At 41.1% G+C, this 21369-nt stretch overlaps 1 protein-coding gene across 1 annotated transcript in view; it reads right to left on the bottom strand.

The window, feature by feature from the left end:
- ANAPC4 (anaphase promoting complex subunit 4) overlaps positions 1-21369 on the bottom strand; it is a 1069940-nt gene that overhangs the window by 660923 nt on the left and 387648 nt on the right. Inside the window, exon 9 of the mRNA XM_044062163.1 lies at positions 6261-6344. Coding sequence (XP_043918098.1) covers positions 6261-6344 — 84 coding nt within the window. The remainder of the gene's footprint in view (positions 1-6260; positions 6345-21369) is intronic.

The following is a 21369-nucleotide window of genomic DNA, read 5'->3' as shown; positions in this document are numbered from 1 at the left end:
ACGACAAATGTAATTTCTTTGGTAGATGACTTGGAAACTAAACATCACTGGTCATGCCGTAATTAGATGAAATGGCATGCAGACTTCTGTGTCATGCTACTCATCTCTGCAACTACAACTGCAAAAATATGCCAATAACTACAGTTTGTATGTAAAGTCCAAAATCTTTTTTAAAACACCTTTACTAAATTATCACTTAAGACATAATCAAACATACATTAACAGAAAAGAAAACAAACCATATTAACATTCTTTTCCATTTACATGGCAGGAACTTGCAGCACCTTTAGGCACCCTATTCGACCAAAGTCAGAGTACTGGCTTCATCCCAGCTGAGTGGAGGACAGCTACTGTCATCCCTTTACACAAAGGTGGAGTGTCCACCGATCCAGGAAATTATATACTCATCAGCCTAACTAGCCTGATCTGCAAGGCCATGGAACGGATTATCATGGATCTCATTAACAAGGACAATGGCAGCCTCCAAACACTTGATCCCACACAGTTTGGCTTAATCAAAGGGAGATCATGTCTGCTAAATTTGGTCAACTTCTTTGAGACAGTTACCAAAGCCATGGATGAAGAGAAGACAGTGCACACCACTTACCTTGACCTGGCCAAAGCCTTTGACACTATTTCCTACTCGGGCATAATAGATAAACTCACTAGGCATCAATCCATGTGTTACCAGATGGGTAGCAAACTGGCGCACAGATAGAACCCATGTAGTCAAAACAGGGGAAGCCACCTCAAGCAGTAGACCTGTAACAAGCGGCATACCCCAGGGTTCGGTCTTGGGGCCTCTGTTATTTGGGATATACTTTTCTGAGGTGCAGGCCAAAACCAGTGGGCTATGGCTGACCAAGTTTGCAGATGACTGCAAGCTGGGTGCTCTCATCAATTCCCCCTAGTGATGTGGACATCATCCAATACGGTCTCACTCAGACAAATGACTGGTGCCAGAAACATGGCCTCAAGCTGAATACCAAAAAATGCATCACCATCCCCTTTGGGGAGAGTGACGTCCCCACAAATTATCTCATTAATAACAATGTCCTAAGCACTCAATCAGTCGTGAGGAATTTGGGCACCCAGGCTGATAGCAACCTGACTTTTCACCACCATGTTGCTTCTGTTGTACGGAAAGCCTGCTACATGGCCCAGCTCATAAGTAAGGGTATCTCATCCAGGGACAAGGAAGTCATGACATCCCTGTATTCTTCCCTTATAAGACCCATTATTGAGTACAACGCCCCTTTCGGCATGTACCTCACAAAGCACATGCAGCAGCTGGAGAGACCAGAGGTTCCTCACCAGGAGTATCCAGGGCCTCAAATATCTACCACACACAGACAGCTAAAACCCTATCCCTCTACTCAGTTTCAAACAGACTCCTCAGAGGTGACCTCTGTCTGGCATACAAGGCAAGCACGAACCCCACCTTGATGGGACTGCCGCATATCCGCAAGTCAAGCTCCACTTGAGTAACCTGCACGCGCGGCCTCAACCTGGTCTGTGACATCAACAAGACTTGGCAGGACAGATTTGTGTCCCAGAAACTCCCCCATCTATGGAATAGACTCCCGCTCCACAAGAAGCAGAGTACCTCTTTACCCCTTTTTAAGCGCAACCTGGATAACTGGATGGGAAACAGAAAATATACCCCTGGGATTCCACCCATGTCCCTGCTGGACAGAGGCATCAGGTGCTGACTTGTCTAAACATGGGCTAAATTCTTGGCTAGGCTTATAAGGGTATCAGAGCCAACAGCCTAGTAACCTATGATCCTATACATCATACAGCACAGATCGTTTCTTTCCTTGTTAATTATCACCAGTCCAACATTACATAATTTGCTGAATCCCTGCCTTCCCTTAAACCTCACTCCTTCCCCTGAATATTATTCTGCATGCATAGCTCCCACAGTTTCCATTTATTTCTATACAATTTTCAATACAATTTTCACCTTCCATTTTCTAAAGATACCCTTTTATTTCTTTTATCACATTCAATATTTCGGTTCATAGGTGTGTACAAGGCTAAAGGCCCTGGGGCCTTAACAAGTCTAGCCATATGATTAACCTGGCATCGTGCCACACGACCTTAGTTCCCAGTGCCTTTGTCGAGTAGAGCCAATGGAGTTATCCCCGGTGTGAATTTTCTATTTCAAATACAGTCAGCTTAGACTTTGATTTCCATTTTCTAGTAAGAATTTTTGGCAGCCAAAAGAATTAAACTTAACAAGGTCTTACTGTATCTAGGCAATTTGGATCCTGTGTCCCAACTCAAAAAAAAATAACTTCCTTACTTACAGACATTTGCTTAACTAATATTTCTGAAAGAGTACTCTGTAGGGAATTTTTAAAACCTGCCAACTCATTATACTCCCAAAACATATGTTTTCACTTAACTCTTTCTTCTCATCACACCTCCAACATTTACTATATACCCAAGGAAAAATTATTTGAAGTCTGTTTAGGGTATACAAATATCTATGTATATACTTCCAAGTAAAGATCCTAAACCCTCTAGACTTTGTTGCATACTTGGGAACCATACATATGTCCCCCCATTGTTCTCTTGTAAATTGCTTCTTCAATCTCTCTTTCCAATATTTTCTAACCACCTCTAACTGATTCGTAGGTTAGAATGCAATATTTTATATACCCTACTAATTATCCCTTTAACATCAGCTGCTGTTCCAAGTTCAACTAAAAATTCAACCAGAGCAGGTCTTTCACTTAAGATTCCCTTATCCTTTCTCTGCCTATATGCTGATATCAATCCCTGGTAGGGAAGATAAAGTTCAAAATCTTGGTGTTATCCCTGATGACTGGCTGACATTCAGGGACCAGGTGTTTGGTATAATTGAGCTGTCTTGTTACTAAGTGAAGAGTATCACCAGCATTATGCACTTCACAACGCCTGAAGATCTTTCTGTGGCTGTCCATGTCTTAGTACGTCTTCTTATTTTGGTGACTTCCATGCCCTTCCTGACACCAGAACTGACTGTGCCCTGCACTGAACTCCACAGAATGGATACTTACTAGTACTCATCATTACCAACATATCATTGCCGTGCTGCAGAAACTGCACTGGCTGCATATCTGATTTTATATCTTACTGAAAATCTTCATGCTTTTAGCACTCCACCTTCTTCATTAGGGTCCCTCTTACCTGAAAGAAGTGACTGTCCCATACCACCTACCAAGTGAACTGCATTCTGCTACTCTGAAGATGCTAGCAGTTCCAAGACCACAGCACGAGACGACAAATGTTTACATTTTTCAATTAGCAAAACCTGTATCTCTGAAACTTACTACCACACTAGCTTTGGAAGGGTTTTACCTTGGCCTGACTTAAGTGACTCCATTAAAATTGTATTTCCAACTTTGATTATTGTGAAAATGTAATCAGTCTATTACTGTCAGCATATTTAGTTTATCTTGTTTTATGTATGTTTATGTCCATTTTGTTACTTATCTTAGTTTCTATAGATGTGTTTATTAATAGTAATAGTAGTAGTGGTAGTAATGATGATGATGATGATAATAATAAAAAAACTTAAAAAAAAATCCCTGTGCGTAAGCCATTTCCCACAGATCCCAAAGAACATAGGACCAATAAGAAGTGGGATCCACATCCTTTTTCAAATATTACCCTCCAAAATACCCAATAGTTACCAAAAATGTTTTCTCTGTGGAAGATCAGTCTACTATCAGCAACCTCAATGACACCCAATAATGTACAATTAACAGAAGATAGACAAATAACATACTACATTCTCTGCCTTCATTCTCCACCTTCCTGTATGGCAATTCTTCACTTATCTAATCTGATAATTATGCTAATCTTTTAGTTATTAAACAAACTGAAAGGCTTGTAACAACATCATACAGAATGAGTAAGTCATCAAAGGGGAAGTCAAAGTACAAATAAAATATATTTTACAGCCAGCTCAACAGCACAAAAAAAAAAAAAAAAAACAAAGCCTGGACTGCAACCTGTATCTCCCAGGACTGATCAGCAACCTGGGAGAAAGAACAGTCAGCCAGGGAGGGTTGGAATGACCTATTGATGCTGGCTTACTCATCCTGGCAGGAGGAAGGACAATAGACCCATCACACTGGCAGCTCCATAGCAATCTGGTAGAAACATCAGGAAGTGCAAACCAATGCAGTGCAAAGCAATGCACTGCACTATAGCCAAGGCAATGCATGTATGTGGTAGTAAATATGCATAAAATGGGACAGGTCCTCCTGCTATCCACACTTCAGCAGAGTATAAGAAATAGCAGCTGTAGAGATGATGAAGGTTAAGGACTTAAAACCTTGTGACTAACTGTAAGCTGATGGTCAGCAAGTGTACATGTGCAAAATGATAAAATATTTATTGTGCAGAATCAAAAACATCCACTAATGCAAACACTTCTAGAGGACCCAGATAATGCTGCTAAAGTATTTCCTGTACTATAACATACAACCTCCCAAAACTCCCCGGTAAATGAAGGGGCATGTATGTGCTCTAGTTAATTGTGCCAGGTTCTAGGACACTAAGAAGTAATAACATATAGCTTACACTATGAATAGACTCTGTCTTATTTTGGAATGAAAGGTAACTTAGTCGGATCAGAAATATATAGGAAACAGTGATGTAAGCCATTACTCCTACTCAAGTGTCCTAGTTCATGTAGCAGTTGAGACACTGAACTGATGGAGCTGGGTGGGAGGGTACGAAGGAGAGACCAGCACCAGGATGTCCATCTGTCAAGTGGGAAGGGGTTTCTGCTCATAACCAGGAACCTCCAAATGAAGGCCAGTAGCTATAACTTGCTTATGAAGCAGGCTACTGTCTGTTTGGCAAAGTGGTGCTAGAAGACGATTGCCACCTTGGGTGGTGATGTAAGTGAAGTCACATGCATGAGCTGCCTTAATTATGGTTTCTCCAAGCCATTTATACCTTATATCCTAGCTGTTGGTTGGATAAATGATGCACACTTCCTGGCCCCTAGCCCTGAATAAAGAAGGGGACCCACCTCTCATAAGTGGTATGGCAGGATTTCAACAGCCCACAGGACAGGAAACAGAGTTCACGCGGAAAGGGTAGAAGGTCAGCAGCAGTGGGAATATGGATAACAAGACAGGGGAGCCTAAATTAAGTATGTATTTTATTCCAGCACCCACATTTATCAAAACATCTGTACAAAGTAGGAAATGATAAAGTAAATGTGACTGCATGACTTCATTCTCCAGGCAGCCTCCATGGCATATACTTAAGGCACGGCTTCCGTAAAGTACTTTAATAGGTTAGATTCTGCAACAAAGGCTCACAGCTTCTACAAGTAAAATCTCCACCAGAAGGATCTAATGCTCTTCCACAAAAGTTTTGTCCTATCATTTCCCACTTCTAAAAGGGAATGCTGGTTCCTAATTTCTTCTCATCTCTTCCTCGGAGGGCTTTGTAAGGCACTGGTACATAACAGTGTGTGTGTGTGTGTGTGTGTGTGTGTGTGTGTGTGTGTGTGTGTGTGTGTGTGTGTGTGTGTGTGTGTGTGTGTGTGTATATCTCTCTCTCTCTAAATTTTACATGACAAATAGGAAAATAATAAGTGTTTCAGATTTAAGGGTGATCATGTCTTTAAAATGTTAAGGTATGAATAACTTGCCATTAATCCATAGTAAATCAGCTCTGTAAGTTCCACCAATGATTGTAAGTTTAAATGTTTTTTTTCTTCTAGACAGCTATTAAAAATCCACTGTGTCTTCCTTAATCACTTTGGTATATATATATATATATATATATATATATATATATATATATATATATATATATATATATATATATATATATATATATATATATATATATATACTATATATATATATATATATATATATATATATATATATATATATATATATATATATATATATATATGCATTCTGGAAGTGCTACAAAGGCTAAGTAAACTATTAAGACTTGGGATATTATTGTCACTCATCTCTGTGTAGCTAAATGCTGATTTAAACTAGAGCCTATTTTACCTGGAGATGCAGCAAAATTATGAACACACAAAAATAGTAAAACTCATCTAGCATAACTAAACCAAAACAGGTTAGGTAGACGCATTAAAATGCGCTGAACCAATAATGTAGTTGAATAAAATTACTGCACAACACTATTTGGATAACAAAGGCAGAGTGGTAGACAACTCGGCAGTATTTCTAACTTTTAGTAAGCCATGCTTAAGTCTTCTTTACCTGCAGAAGTGTGGAAATATGAGTGAATTTTCTAGCCATTCTTGTTACTTCAGGTAAACAGTTGGAAAGCAAACTGGTGTCAAGCTGCAAGAGAAAACATGGATTACTCTTGTGATACCTAAAAAAAAATTAATAAAAAACTGTCATGTATGTGCTTGTGTGAGTGAGTGTATGCGCATGCATGTTATATGCTCTACAGTGTTCATGTTCATTTTTATGCACATAACTCTAGTCTTCTCATGTGTTATGCAATAACAGTATTTATTATTCCTTACAACAAGGCTGCTTGTAGTTCAATACTTTTCTTTCACTATTTATTTTACAGAAAAAAATACTGTTTAAAGTTGATCAGCTAACCCTTGATATAAGAACGCAAATTTAAATCAGCAATGTCAATGTGACACTTGGCTACTTTGGGATTGGGTCTACTCAGTTTTTCTAATCTTCATCTATTACTGCGCATATTGACTACAAAGTGCTTATTCAACCCAAGACAGCATCCAAAAGGAATGTACAATTGTTTAAGAAGTTATCATAATAGTAGTAGTTCTGCTTTTCACCGTTGCAGTATTCCTTATGAAAAGGATACATTACCAAGGATAGTCATATGTCCAGGCAAGCATACCAAAGCCTTAGTCCCTTCCAGGTGCCATATGTCAGACATATTGTCCTACTACCAGGGCATAAGGTATATTAAGTGACATACTGGTGCCTAATACACAGAACTGAAGTGCCACAGGAGAATCAGAGCAACCCAAGAGGAGCAGAAACAGAAAAAAAAGACCACGTGTATCCAGAAAGGGAAGAAAGAAGGACCCCTCAGCTAGATAGCAAGAAAAAAGAACAGAGAGGGGGAAGGAAGGAGGGGCAGAATACTGCAACAGAACACCTACTGTTATGGTAAGTTCTTACACAACTGTACAATGTCATTCCTTATCATTGTTACAGTATTCCTTATGAAAGGAAGACTTCAAAGCTACTGAAAAGCATGGGAGGAGGAAACAACAGAAGAGCTCTTGAAAATGTAGGATGGCCCTGGAAAATCCAGCTCTTCCCCTAGAAACCTCCTCTAACTTGTGATGTTTATGAAAAAGTATGTACAGAAGACCAATTAGCAGCTTCCAAAATGGATCTAGCATACAAACCCTTGAAAAAAAAACACCAGAAAAGGCTATGACCTGGTAGTATGAGCATGAACTGAAGATGGAACCTGTTTACTAAGAAAATAAAAACAAATTGTCTTAGAAATCCAGGAGGATGGTTTGCTCAGAAACATCTATACCCAAATTCTTGGCATGAAAAGAAACAAAAAGTTGCTCAGATTCTGAGGACTTCCAAGATGGCTGCACACTGTGTAACAGCTTAATTCTAGCTCTCCTAATGTCAATGGACCCAGGTTTCTGGGTAAATTTCAAGAACTGGCTGGTAAGTGCATTGCCTGGTTGCCAGCAAAAAAGAAAAGCAGAGGATTTGAAGGAAAATCAGTTACAAAAGGTGATTAAAAAACACTGACTGGGAAAAGTACTGCAGCTGTTCAGCAAAAAGCATTTCAAGCTCCAGACATGACTTACAGTAACCTAGGGGAAAGTATAAGGCAACTGCACACAGACCTGACTAAAATAAATGAAACACTGATGGAATATATCAACTCAGACAATAAAAGGCTGAAAAGAATGGAAGAAGCTTTAAACAGATATTCAGATAAGGTGACAAAACTGCAAAACTCAAGAGGTCGAAACAAAGAAAAGGCTGGCTGAATATGAGACTGCACAAGAAGAGATATTTAAAAAAATAACAGAATTAGAACAAAGCACAGCACATGGGGAATACCTAAGATTTTTTGCTGTTCCCGAGAAGCTAGAAGGAACAGACAATTAATTTTATGAAAGCACAAATAAGCAACTGGTCTGGTATTCCACAACAGGAATTGTTAATTGAAAGGGCATATTGTGCGTATGCTCCAAACCTGGCTATGAGAAAACAACCTAGACCTTTAATAGTAAAGATGCAATCTTACCAGCAGAAGGAGCTCATTCTGACAAAACTGTGACATAAAAAGTACTAAAAGTGGGAGTCAGCAGAGTGCTTGTGGAGAATGACTAGTCATTATACACAATGCAGAAGAGGAGTACATTTATTTTATTATTCAGTGAATGTCCAGAAGCAGGCGTGAGATTGAAATTGCTGTACCCAGCTATCTTCAAAATATTGTTCTCTGGAAGAGCAAAATTATCTTTTGATGAAGCATATGCTAAGGAAAAATACAAAAGTCTGTCCAACAAAAAGTGAGCTGTAAAACAGAAGGAGCTTCTGCTTCTTTTTCTTCTGGTAATAAAGACCCCAGACAAACTGTGCCAGTGAAACCTCTTCCAGTGTTTCAATGGAAAAATGCTTGACAGAGGAAAAAAAGCAAAAGAGTTGACTAGAAGAATTGAGGGTACATTAGAAAGGAAGCAGATATAGGGTTTGGGAGATGGAGATGAACAGGAACACTACAATCTGGAAATATTGGATTTTCTTGGACTTTGTTAAACTTGTAGGTGACTCTAAAGCATATGCCCTAATTCATGTCATTAATATTTGGAGAATAAAATCAGTCATTTGGAAATTGACAAATGTGGGATTACAAAGCAATAATTATATTTGTGAAAAATGACAGAAGAAAATATGGAAATATTGGACTTTAATTTGTTAAACTTGTAGGGGATTCTAAAGCATATGCCCTACTTCATGTCATTAATGTTCAGAAAAATACTCAGGAGAGGGGGGAGAAAGGAAACTGCAAGTAAAAAAAAGAAGTTATGTACTCACCATAATGTTCCATCTGAGTAGTTGTACTTCATTTGTCTTCAACCTGTGGGATACGGATACGGTACGGATCCAAGCCGGCAAGTTCATGAGCATCTGCTCTGAGCTCCAAGCTCCTCCCGCTACCCTTAATACACCACCACCACCTTCCTTCCCTCAGACCAAGTTTGCTGCCACTAACAAAGGAACCCAATCCAACAAATATCAAAATTCAACTTCCACAACAAAGCCCCAAAGGGGATACTCTAAAACCTACAAAGCCAGCAGGTTCAGGGGAAGGGAAATGAAGTACAACTACTCAGATGGAACATTATGGTGAGTATGTAACTTCTTTATCTGAAGTAGTTGACTTCATTTGGTCTTCAACCTGTGGGACAGAGTCCCCAGCTACTTATACCCAAGGGTGGCCCCTCATAGAAGGATATTCTGAAGCACTGTGAAGCCAAAGGATGCCCGTCCTCTAGATAACAAGTCCAATTTATAATGAGAAATAAAGGTATGAGATGAGGAGCAAGTAGCTACAGAACAGATTTCATCCAAGGATACCCTGGACCAGAAGGCTGAAGACGTGGCCATGGACCTTGTAGGATGAGCTCTAACCTGCCCGAAAAGGAGCAAGCCCCTGTCTTTGTACACTTGAGAAATACAGAGAGAAATCCATTTGGCAACAGTAACCTTGGAAATGGGCTTACCCAAAAATGGTTTACAGAAGGACACGAATAACTGGTCAGATTTTCGGACTTGGTTCTGTGCAAGTAAAAACGTAGTTGTGTATGAACATCCAGTAAATGCAACTTGTATTCACCTTTATTCTTGAAATTTGGAAAGAAAACAGGTAAACTGATAGTCTGATTTATATTGGCTTCAGAGGCCACTTTGGGAAGAAAGGGTGGGTTAGTATGAAGAGAGACCCTGTTCCTTATGAAAAACCATGTACGGAAACCTTAACAGACAATGCCTGGAGTTAGGAAACTCTCCTGGCCGAAGTGATAGAGACCAGAAAAGCTGTCTTCCAGGATAGGAATTTTAGATCTACAGTTGCTGCTAGTTCAAAGGGCGGAGCAACTAGGGCTTGAAGCATCAAAGTAAGGTCCCACGGAGGAATGGGGTCCTTAACTGGAGGACGCAAGAGAAAGGTACCTTTGATAAAAGGCTTTGCACAATCTAGAAGATGCCAAAGAAGACATATTTTCACCAACATTAAAATTGGAAATGGCTGCAAGCTGTACCTTCACTGTAGATGAGCTGGCCCCTTGTTGAAAAATATTTCCTAAGAATTGAATGATAGCTGGAATTGGGGCCAAGAAGGGATCCAAATTGAGAAGCCCAGATGGAAAAACGCTTCCATTTATTACAGTAAATCTTCCTGTTGGAATCTTTAAGAGCGGCCACCAGGATAGACTTAACAGAACAAGACAAACCAGAAGTCCTAGCAATTAGAGGAAATGGAGCAGCCAAGCCGTGAGCTTCAGACTGACCAGGTTTGGGTGAAGACCCTCTAACGGGTGAGATATGAGATCCGGATTGGGATCCAAGACCCAAGGAGGAGCTAGAAGATGAGACCAGAGGAAAGGGAACCACAATTGCCAAAAGGGGGCAATGAGGATGACTTTGCTCCCCAGTTGACGAGCATTCTGCAAAATTCTCGGAATAAGAGGTAAAGGAGGGTAAGCATGTAGAAGACCGGGAAGCCAAACAAGGACCAGAGAGAGTCTTGGGGTATTCCCCCAGCAGGGAGTTCAGAGCGAAAAACTCTCTGCACACTGTGTTGGAAGGAGATGCGAAGAGATCGCAGCATTGCTGACCCCACTCTAAAAAGATCCGTTCCACTACTGAAGGATTCAGAGACCACTCGTAAGGCATCAGGATAGAACGACTGAGCTTGTCCGCTAGAACACTGGACTGTCCCGGAATATGCAATGCTACTAGAAAGTGACTGGTGGAAATCGCCCAGTCCCAAACTCTCATGGATTCGTGACAAAGGGGGTAGGACCTGGTCCCTCCCTGCTTGTTGACGTACCAGACTACTGATATGTTGTCTGACTGGACTGCAATTGTTCCCAGAGGAAGAGAAGCATGAAGGGCCTGCTCTCATCTCTAGAAAGTACAGTTGTGTACACTTACCATAAATGTATAAGTTCAAGTGTATTCACTGTTGCAGTCTTTACATTTGGGTTATCTGCTTGCAGTAGTCCTCAGTCGGCCTGATTATCAAACTCTTAGGTCTTGCGCCGGTTGCTGTCTGAAAACACTCAAACATCTACATTTATGGTAAGTGTACACAACTGTACTATGTTCTTCATGTTTCACTGTTGCAGTCATTAAATTTGGGTAGATTCCCAAATCTAAGGATGGGAGGAGGAATTTAGATAGCATTAGGACCAACTATAAGGCCCTGAAAGACTGCAGTGGCAAAGCCAGCTCTGGATATAGAAAAAATTGGCAAATGGTAATGCCTGGTGAAAGTATGTACAGAAATCCAGGTAGCAGCTTCTACGATGTCTCTGGTAAGAGCACCTGTGAGAAAGGCTGTAGAGGTAGATGCAGCCAAGGTTGAATGGGGTCCAGTCCCCTGTGGGATAGGTTTTTCATGGTGCTTAAGCAGAAATGAATGCAATGTCCTACCCATTTAGAAATGGTTTGCTTTGAAATAGCCTTCCCCTCTGCCCCTGCAGCAAATGCCACCAGCAGCTGTTCAGATTTCCTTTGAGGTTTAGTCCTGTCCAAGTAAAATCTAAGTTGTCTGTGCACATTTAAGGAGTACAGTATCCGTTCCCCTTTGTTCTGTAGATTAGAAAAGAAGGTTGGCAAATGGATGGACTGATTAAGAGGCACACTGGATACCACCTTGGGCATGAAAGAGGGATTGGTCTTAAGGGACACCCTGTCTGCATGAAAGATGATGAAAGGCTCCACAGCCATAAGGGCCTGTAATTCAGATACCCTTCTTACTGAAGTGATTGCTAAAAGGAAAGCTGTTTTCCAAGAAAAGAATTTTAACTCTGCAGTTGCAGCTGACTCAAAAGGAGGAAGAGTGAGCTTTTCCAATACAAAGTTAAGGTCCCAGGCTGGAGTTGGGGCTCTCCTGCATGGTCTTAAGTTTTTTGGCCCCCTCTGAGGAACTGCTTGAGCAGTGGATGAGAAGAGGGGTGGTTCTGTTTTGTAATGAGCTGAAATGGCTGAGGCGTGAATTTTGATGGAGGAAAAGGAAAGGTCCTTGTGAAGCATCTCAGTTAAGTATTGAAGAATCTGAGGTAAATTGGGCGCTGCTGTGCCATCCCTTGAGTTTGGTTCCAGGCACAGAATCTTTTCCATTTTTCAGCATAAGATTTTCTAGTACTAGGCCTCCTTGCCTCAAAAATGACATCCATCACTTGTTTACTGAGGGATGGTAATGGAGAGATTAGGCAATTAGCCAGACTGCCAGGTTCAGGGTTTGAAGCTGGGGGTGCAGAATCTGGCTCTCCTGCTGAGACAGCAGGGTAGGGGTCTGAGGCAGGTGCCATGGGGCCAGCTGTAACACACTGCACAAGAGGGGGTACACCAGTGCTGACAAGGTCAGTCTGGTGCAATCAATATAATCCTTTGTTTGTCCTGTTTGATCTTTAGTAGTACTTCGGAGAGGAGAGGCAAAGGAGGAAAGGCATAAACTGATAGATTGTTCCAGCTGAAGGACAGAGCATCCACTTTCCAAGCTTGTCTGGGAGGAGTCCTTGTGCAGAATTTGTCCAATTGGTAGTTCTGGGGAGAGGCAAACAGGTCTATATCTGGGCTCCCCCATTTGTTGATCAACATTTTGAAAGTCTGTGGTTCCAGTTTCCACTCGTGTTGGGTCCATGAGATTTCTGCTTAGTTGGTCTGCCAGTGTATTGAGTTTTCCTGGCAGGAATTGAGCCTGTAGATGCACTTGGTAGCTCAAAGCTGTGTTCCACAGAGCCATGGCTAGTCTGCAGAGGGGGTAAGAATGGGTACCCCCCTGCTTGTTTATGTACCACATAACAGTGTTGTTGACCGTCTTTACCATTAATTGTCCTGGAAGAATGTGGTCCTTGAAGTCTGTCAGAGCATTCTGTACAGCTAACATTTCTTTTTGATTGATATGCAGGTGCATTTAACTGGGGTTCCATTTGCCCTGAATGCACTTCCCTGCCAGGTGAGCCCCCCATGCATAGTCTGATGCATCTGTTGTTAGGGTTTGGGTGGCAGGGGGTAGAGTGAATGGTGGTCCCTTGTTTTGATGGCAGGCCTCTGCCCACCAAAGGAATTCTAACCGTAGGCAAGGTATGATAGGAATCATTGCTTCTAGATCCTGAGAATGTTGACACCATAGGCTTTTTAGATACCACTGTAGTTTCCTCATATGCAGTATTGCATATGGGATTAGTAGAATGCACGAGGCCATGAACCCCAAGGCTTACAGTATTTGCTTTGCAGATAGCAGGATTTTTGTGGCCACTAGTTTGAAGTAAGTTGTCAAATCAATTTGTTTCTCTGGCTTGAGGAAAGCCATCTGGGAAGTTGTGTTCAAGCTTGCTCCCAGGAATATAATTTGTTGACAGGGTACCACATGTGATTTCTTTTCATTTATGGTGTACCCCAGACAAGTTAACACTTTTTATACAAATGCCAGATGATTCAGAAGTATGTCTTGGCTTTCTGCCTGAATTAGACAATTGTCCAGGTATGGGTATACTTGGATATTTCTTTGCCTGCAAAATGCAATGACTGGAGCTAGGCACTTTGTGAATACCCTGGGCACAGTACATAATCCAAAGGGCAGTGCAGAGAAAGTACAGTTGTGTACACCTACCATGAATGTAGATGTTCGAGTGTCTTCACTGTTGCAGTCATGACTGTAGGGTTCTCCCCTGCCGGCAGGCAGCCCTCGGTCGGCCAGAATCCCAAAGTCTGGGTCCGGCGTCGGCTGTTCAACCATGCTCCCTGATGTCAGAGCGCCAGGAGTATAAAGCTGACAGCCGACGCCATCTTCTCCAGTTTTTCTTGCCCCAGATGTCAGGAGTCCCAAAATGAAAAAAGGTCCCATAACCATTGCAAATACACCTCAGAAGAATGGTGGGAAAAAGAGATACACAAAAGTAAAAATAAGAGGGGACAGGAGGGAGAACCCCGATTGCAACAGTGAAGACACTCGAACATCTACATTTATGGTAGGTGTACACAACTGTACTATGTTCATCGTGTTTCACTGTTGCAGTCATGACTGTAGGGTAGAATCCCAAAGCTGAAGGAAAGGGAGGTGGTCAAAGAAGAAGGGGAGGCTAAAAGGCCCTGCAGAACTGCAGAGACAAAGCCCGCCCTAGACTTAGAGTAGAGAGGTAGATTGTAGTGCTTAGAAAAAGTATGCACTGAACTCCAAGTTGCAGCTTCCAAAATGTCCTTGGTAGGAACTCCCCTGAGGAAGGCCGCAGAAGTGGCAGCAGCTCTGGTGGAATGAGTCCGTATACTTCCTGGGATTTGCTTTCCATGGTGTGAATAACAAAATCTGATTCCATGAGCAATCCATTTAGAAATGGCCTGTTTTGAAATGGCTTTACCTTGGGAACTTGAAGCATAAGAAACAAACAATTGTTCTGATTTTCTGATGTCCTTGGTTCTGTTCAGGTAAAAACGTAGTTGTCTGTGTACATCCAAGGAATACTCAAAACCAGGATAGGTGCCACAAATGTATCCTAGGTAGCGGACTTCCAAATGAAGCGTCAGTACGGAAAAAAAGCTCAAAGAGCACTGCAGTAATAATCCACGCTGTTCTGTCTGTTGTTAGATAAAATCCGGTAATTTAATAGTAACCAAACCATAAAAACAAGAACAAAGCAAGTAACGTAAGCGGCTCAAATGCGTTTTTCGTTCAGTACACTGCCTGAACTTCATCAGACTTACAACAGTGCTGCAAACATGTTCTGCTTAAATACTTTTGTTAATTAATTAACACAATACTCGATGGACATCCAGCCAACCAACCACTTGTAGGTAAATTGGGTCAAAAAAACAATCACCAATATGTAATGAAAAACAACAAGGGTAGTATTCTTAACAATAGTTGAGAATTAATCTAAGAATTAATAATAATGAAATAAAATTAACTTATCAGCCAAACAACTTGATAACACAAAACGACAGTGTACAGAGACCAACAGACGCTGCGCCTTGTGCTATAATATATATGAATCAACCATGTATAAAAAGTATAAAAAAATATATAAAAAAATATATATTAATGTATATAAAATTTTAGTATATAAACCTGTGTATAACAATAGGCATTAGTTCCTGCAGGGAACCCCTACCCTAAAAAACATCATATATGTTTACAAAGAGTACCATGAACTTTCGAGTAAATGACATCTGTTTTTTGGATATTCTCTTAAGTAAAAACCAGGACCAATATATATCTAAAATACATAGAAAAAGCACATTTTCAAACACATACTTGCATTTTTCAAGTTCTCATCCTCACCACCAAAAGAAATCAGTGGTAAAAGGCCAATTGGTAAGGATAGCCAGGATGACCACACTTGAAGAGGACTTCACTAAAGAATGTGACACTTTGTACCAGATGTTTCGGCATCGAGGATACCCAGGTTCATTTCTGGAAAACATCTTTAGTGAAGTCATTTCAAAAAGAGAACACAGGGTGTACGAAGCAATATTGGGGATTCAGAATAGAGTTGGCCAACCAAATGGACATAACGAAACAGGACTTGTTATTCAAAGTCCTAATGTTGTTAACAGCCCTGAGGTCACTGTAGTTGAGACATTAGGTAGGCACATTAATTACACAAACTCATTTGTTTTCACCTATTGCCCAGAGGCCCCTGAGATTTCTAAGGTGGTGAGGAAATATTGGTTTTGTTTATCTTTAGAGAAAGATTCAACAAAAATTTTTAGATTTGGACCTACTATCACCTTCAAGAGGGGTAGTAATATGAAAGACCTTCTCGAAAGAAAGCCTGTAGGACCTAAAATCATAATTGAAAATGCGGGGCATGTAGGCAGTGCACACACATCAACACTTCCGACTCATTTACAGTAGGTCATGGTACCTTCAGAGTTTGGAAACGTTACAATTGTAACAGTAAACGTGTAGTATATTTGGCACAGTGCAAACAATGCCCCGCATTTTATATAGGAAAGACAGACAGGCGTCTGAGAGATAGGGTATATGAACATGGCTATGCGATTAACAACAGCAAGGATGAAAATGCCCTTGCAAAACACTGTAACCAGAATGCAGGCCATGTGTTTGACTTCATGGCCATTGACCAAGTTGCGACTGACAACACTAATCTTGTCAATGAAAATTTTCTTAAGTTACAGTTAGAAAAGAAAGAACTATGTTGGCAGTTACGTTTAGCAGCACATAGAGTGCCTGGCCTTAATGAATATTGCTCAATTATGTGTGTCCTTAAATTGAACAGTTTACTAAGGTAGGGATACTTCACTATGGTATAATTTTTTCATTTAGGGCACCATACACATTAATTTGTTTGTTCTGTTATGTGTACATTTACTTGGTTACCTTAGTGAGAGATTTATATTTACATTTATATACATACATGTTTTGTGAGTAATCCATTCTTATACATACACATACACTCTTTGTAAACATATATGATGTTTTTTAGGGTAGGGGTTCCCTGCAGGAACTAATGCCTATTGTTATACACAGGTTTATATACTAAAATTTTATATACATTAATATATATTTTTTATATATATTTTTTTATACTTTTTATACATGGTTGATTCATATATATTATAGCACAAGGCGCAGCGTCTGTTGGTCTCTGTACACTGTCGTTTTGTGTTATCAAGTTGTTTGGCTGATAAGTTAATTTTATTTCATTATTATTAATTCTTAGATTAATTCTCAACTATTGTTAAGAATACTACCCTTGTTGTTTTTCATTACATATTGGTGATTGTTTTTTTGACCCAATTTACCTACAAGTGGTTGGTTGGCTGGATGTCCATCGAGTATTGTGTTAATTAATTAACAAAAGCAGAACATGTTTGCAGCACTGTTGTAAGTCTGATGAAGTTCAGACTTGCTTTGTTCTTGTTTTTATGGTTTGGTTACTATTAAATTACCGGATTTTATCTAACAACAGACAGAACAGCGTGGATTATTACTGCAGTGCTCTTTGAGCTTTTTTTCCGTACTGACGCTTCATTTGGAAGTCCGCTACCTAGGATACATTTGTGGCACCTATCCTGGTTTTGAGTGTTGTTTTGTTACATTTTTCGCATTTCTGGTTCTTAGTACATCCAAGGAATGTAAGATCCTTTCCCCTTTATTTTGAGGAGTGGGGAAAAAGGTTGGTAAGTGAATAGTTTGATTTAAAGCCACTTTGGAAACCACCTTAGGCATGAAGGTAAGATTAGTCCTCAAAGATACCCTGTCTTGATGAAAAATAATATAAGGTTCCACAGCCATAAGAGCTTGTAACTCTGAAACTCTCCTGGCAGAGGTTAGAGCTAACAGGATAGCTGTTTTCCAAGATAAAAACTTGATATCAGAAGAGGCAGCAGGCTCAAAAGGAGACAAGGTCAGTTTTTCCAAAACATAGTTGAGATCCCAAGCAGGAATAGGAGGAGATCTAGGAGGTCTTTAGTTCTTAGCTCCACTGAGAAACTGTCTCATGAGCTGGTGGGAAAAGATGGGAGGGTCTGTATTATAATGAGCAGAAATAGCAGAGGCATGTATCTTAATGGAAGAGAAAGAGAGACCCTTATGTAAGAGATCTGTCAGGTAAAGTAAAATTAAAGTAATGTTAGGAAGAAGAGGATCAGAATCCTGAGCCTGCATCCAGGAACAAAAGCTTTTCCATTTTCCTGCATAAGATTTTCTAGTGCTAGGACGTCTGGCTTCTAAAATGACATCCAAAACCTGCTTGGGCAGTAAAGAAGAAATCAAAGGCCTTGGAATAACCAGGCCGCCAGGCTGAGAGTTCTGACATGAGAGTGAAGAACCTGACCCTGATGTTGGGACAGAAGGTTCGGAGACTGAGGTAAAATCCAAGGGGGCTCCAGGCATAGGTTTTTTAGAGTTGGATACCAAAACTGCCGAGGCCAATTTGGAGCCAGCAAGATGATCATCTTGGGCTTGTCCTGTTTTATCGTCAATAAAACCCGTGGAAGAAGAGGGAGAGGAGGAAAGGCATATCCCGAGAGGTTCCTCCAACTGAATGACAGGGCATCCACTCTCCAAGCTTGTGTGTGGAAAATCCTGGTGCAAAAAGTCTGTAGCTGATGATTGAGATGGGATGCAAAGAGGTCTATGTGAGGACATCCCCAGACTGCTGTCATCATCCTGAATATTTTGGTGTCCAGCATCCACTCGTGTGGATCCGAAAGGTTTCTGCTCAGACTGTCCGCCAGGAAGTTTTGTTTCCCTGGTAGAAACTGAGCTTGAAGATCCAGATTGCAAGCTAGAGCTGTGTTCCATAGATCCATGGCTAGTCTGCAAAGGGGGTAGGAATGAGATCCCCCATGCTTGTTTATGTACCACATAACTGTGGTGTTGTCTGTCCATATTAGTAGTTGTCCTGGTTGTAAAAGATTCCTGAAGGCCAATAGAGCTTTCTGAACGGCTAACATTTCCTTTAAATTGATATGCAGGTGCTTCTGATCCTTTGTCCAAAGGCCCTGCAGACAGTTGCCCTGAAAATGGGCTCCCCAAGCGTAATCCGAGGCGTCCATGGTTAGAATCTGAGTGGCAGGAGGCAGACGGAAGGGTTTCCCTTTGTTTAGAGCACATGCCCTGGACCACCAAAGAAATTCCTTTTGAAGGCAAGGAAGGACGGAGATCAGAATGTCTAAACTGTGGCAATGCTGAGACCATACACTTTTTAGGTACCACTGTATTTTTCTCATGTGTAGTCTTGCATATGGTACGAGAAGGATGCAGGAGGCCATGTAACCCAAAGCCTGCAGGAATTTCCTTGCAGATAGCCGAGTTAAAATTGCCAAGGTTTTGAAAGTTGAAGCCAGCTGAAATTGTTTTTCGGATGTCAGAAATGCCATCTGGGTTGTGGTGTTTAGAAGAGCACCCAGAAAAGTTATCTGTTGTGATGGTGTCAAATTGGACTTTTTTATGTTTACAGAGAATCCCAGGAACTTGAGGAGATTCTGTACAAATCCTAGATGCTGGAGTAAGACATCCTTGCTGTCTGCCTGAATTAGACAATCGTCCAGATAAGGGTAAATTAGAATTCCCTTGAGTCTGCAGTAAGCTACTACTGGAGCCAGGCATTTGGTGAAGACCCTGGGCGCAGTAGATAATCCAAAGGGCAGCGCAGAGAATTGAAAGTGCCTCGATCCGGCTATGAACCTGAGGTATTTTCTGCGATCCTGCCTGATGGGAATGTGTAAATATGCCTCCTTTAAATCCAAAGTTACCATCCATGCATTTTTGGACAGCATTGGAAGTAGCTGCTGTAGAGTAAGCATCTTGAATTTTGGAATCTCTAGAAAGGTGTTCAAGACCGACAGATCCAGAATGGGTCTCCATGAGTTTTGCTTCCTTGGGACTAGAAAGAGCCTTGAATAAAACCCTTTTCCCCTCTCTGAAAGAGGAACCAGTTCTATGGCATTCATAGCCAAAAGAGCTTCCACCTGGTTTAAGGCCTCCGTCCATTGATGTTTTGGAAGGTCTGGTCATCCGTTTGGCCTTGGCAAGGTATGAAAATGGAATTTGTAACCTCTTAAAACCACATCCAAAACCCATTTGTCTTGGGTTATTTGAGTCCAATTTTGATAAAAAAGAGAGAGTTTTCCTCTGAGGGGGGCTTCTGGGGAAGAAATTCCTGTAGCCCCACAGAGGGAGTCATTGAGTTTGTTTCCTTTGAGATTGTGACCTGTCCTTTCCTCCCCTAGGGGTGAAAGCAGTCCACTGTCTTGGTCTATAAGCAGCTTGTGATTGAGGCCTTCCTCTGGAACGTCTATATCTACCCCACTGAGGCCTGTCTGAAGTGGGAAAGGACCAATTTTTCGAAGGCCAATTCCTGCTAAATCTAGGAGGCTGTACTTGTAAGAAATCTTTAACTGTTTGCATTGATTTCGCCTTATCCTCCATCTTTTTAATCACCTCTTCAGCTTTTGATCCAAACAAAACATTAGGCTGAACAGGAGCATCCAATAATTTTGCCTTTACCTGTTCAGGTAAATTTTGTTCCTTTAGCCATGCATGCCTCCTAATGACTGTGCCAGAGGCCGCAGCCCTACAAGAAGCCTCCAAGGCATCAAATCCACAGTGTAAACCATGCTTCCCAACCTGTTCAGTGGCATGCAATAAATCATGTAATTCCTTATCCTCTGCACAGGCAGAAATGGAAGTAAGCTTTTGTTTTAAGACAGACAATAGAAATTGCTGGTATTTAAACATATGAAACTTGACAGTTTAAAGCCCTAATGGACAAAGTAGCAGAAGTGTACACTTTTTTGCCCCATCTTTCTAAGGATCGAGAATCCTTTTCAGTAGGAGTAGGATTTTTGGCAGAAGTGGTCTTAGCTCCCTTAGGACCCTGGGAAATGGTTTCATGGTCAGCAGAAGGGTTCTTGTATAAAAACTGATGGGAATCAGGAACCCTGTAATACCTATCAGGTTTCACAGGAGCAGGAGGAAAAGAGTCAGGGGTTAAGTTAGCCTCCGAAAAGGCATCATCCACAATATCCAAAACAGGAGGGATAGCCAGGGGTCTATGTTGGGGAAGAAGAAGAAATTGTTGAAAAACACACAAGTGGCAAAGTGCTGACAAGATCAAACCTCCAAAACACGATATCTGCACCAACAGCAAACAGAACTAAATTTTAAAATGGCTTTTCGGTAGAGAGCATTCTCCCCACCTTCATCAGATAATGATTCTGTTTAAAAGCATCCTTTTATACAAAGCTGATTGTTATTTGATTAATTAACATAATTGCTAATGAACTGTTAAATGGCATTCATAGCCAAAAAGAGCTTCCACCTGGTTTAAGGCCTCCGCCATTGATGTTTTGGAAGGTCTGGTCATCCGTTTGGCCTTGGCAAGGTATGAAAATGGAATTTGTAACCTCTTAAAACCACATCCAAAACCCATTTGTCTTGGGTTATTTGAGTCCAATTTTGATAAAAGAGAGAGTTTTCCTCTGAGGGGCTTCGGGAAGAAATTCCTGTAGCCCCACAGAGGAGTCATTGAGTTTGTTTCCTTTGAGATTGTGACCTGTCCTCTCCTCCCCTAGGGGTGGAAGCAGTCCACTGTCTTGGTCTATAAGCAGCTTGTGATTGAGGCCTTCCTCTGGA

The sequence above is a fragment of the Protopterus annectens genome, chromosome 2.part1 (assembly GCF_019279795.1).
Source record: "Protopterus annectens isolate FY-2018-M chromosome 2.part1, PAN1.0, whole genome shotgun sequence".
NCBI lineage: Eukaryota > Metazoa > Chordata > Ceratodontiformes > Protopteridae > Protopterus > Protopterus annectens.
The sequence above is the reverse complement of the archived record's forward strand: the minus strand, read 5'-3'. Positions and strand labels throughout refer to the sequence as shown.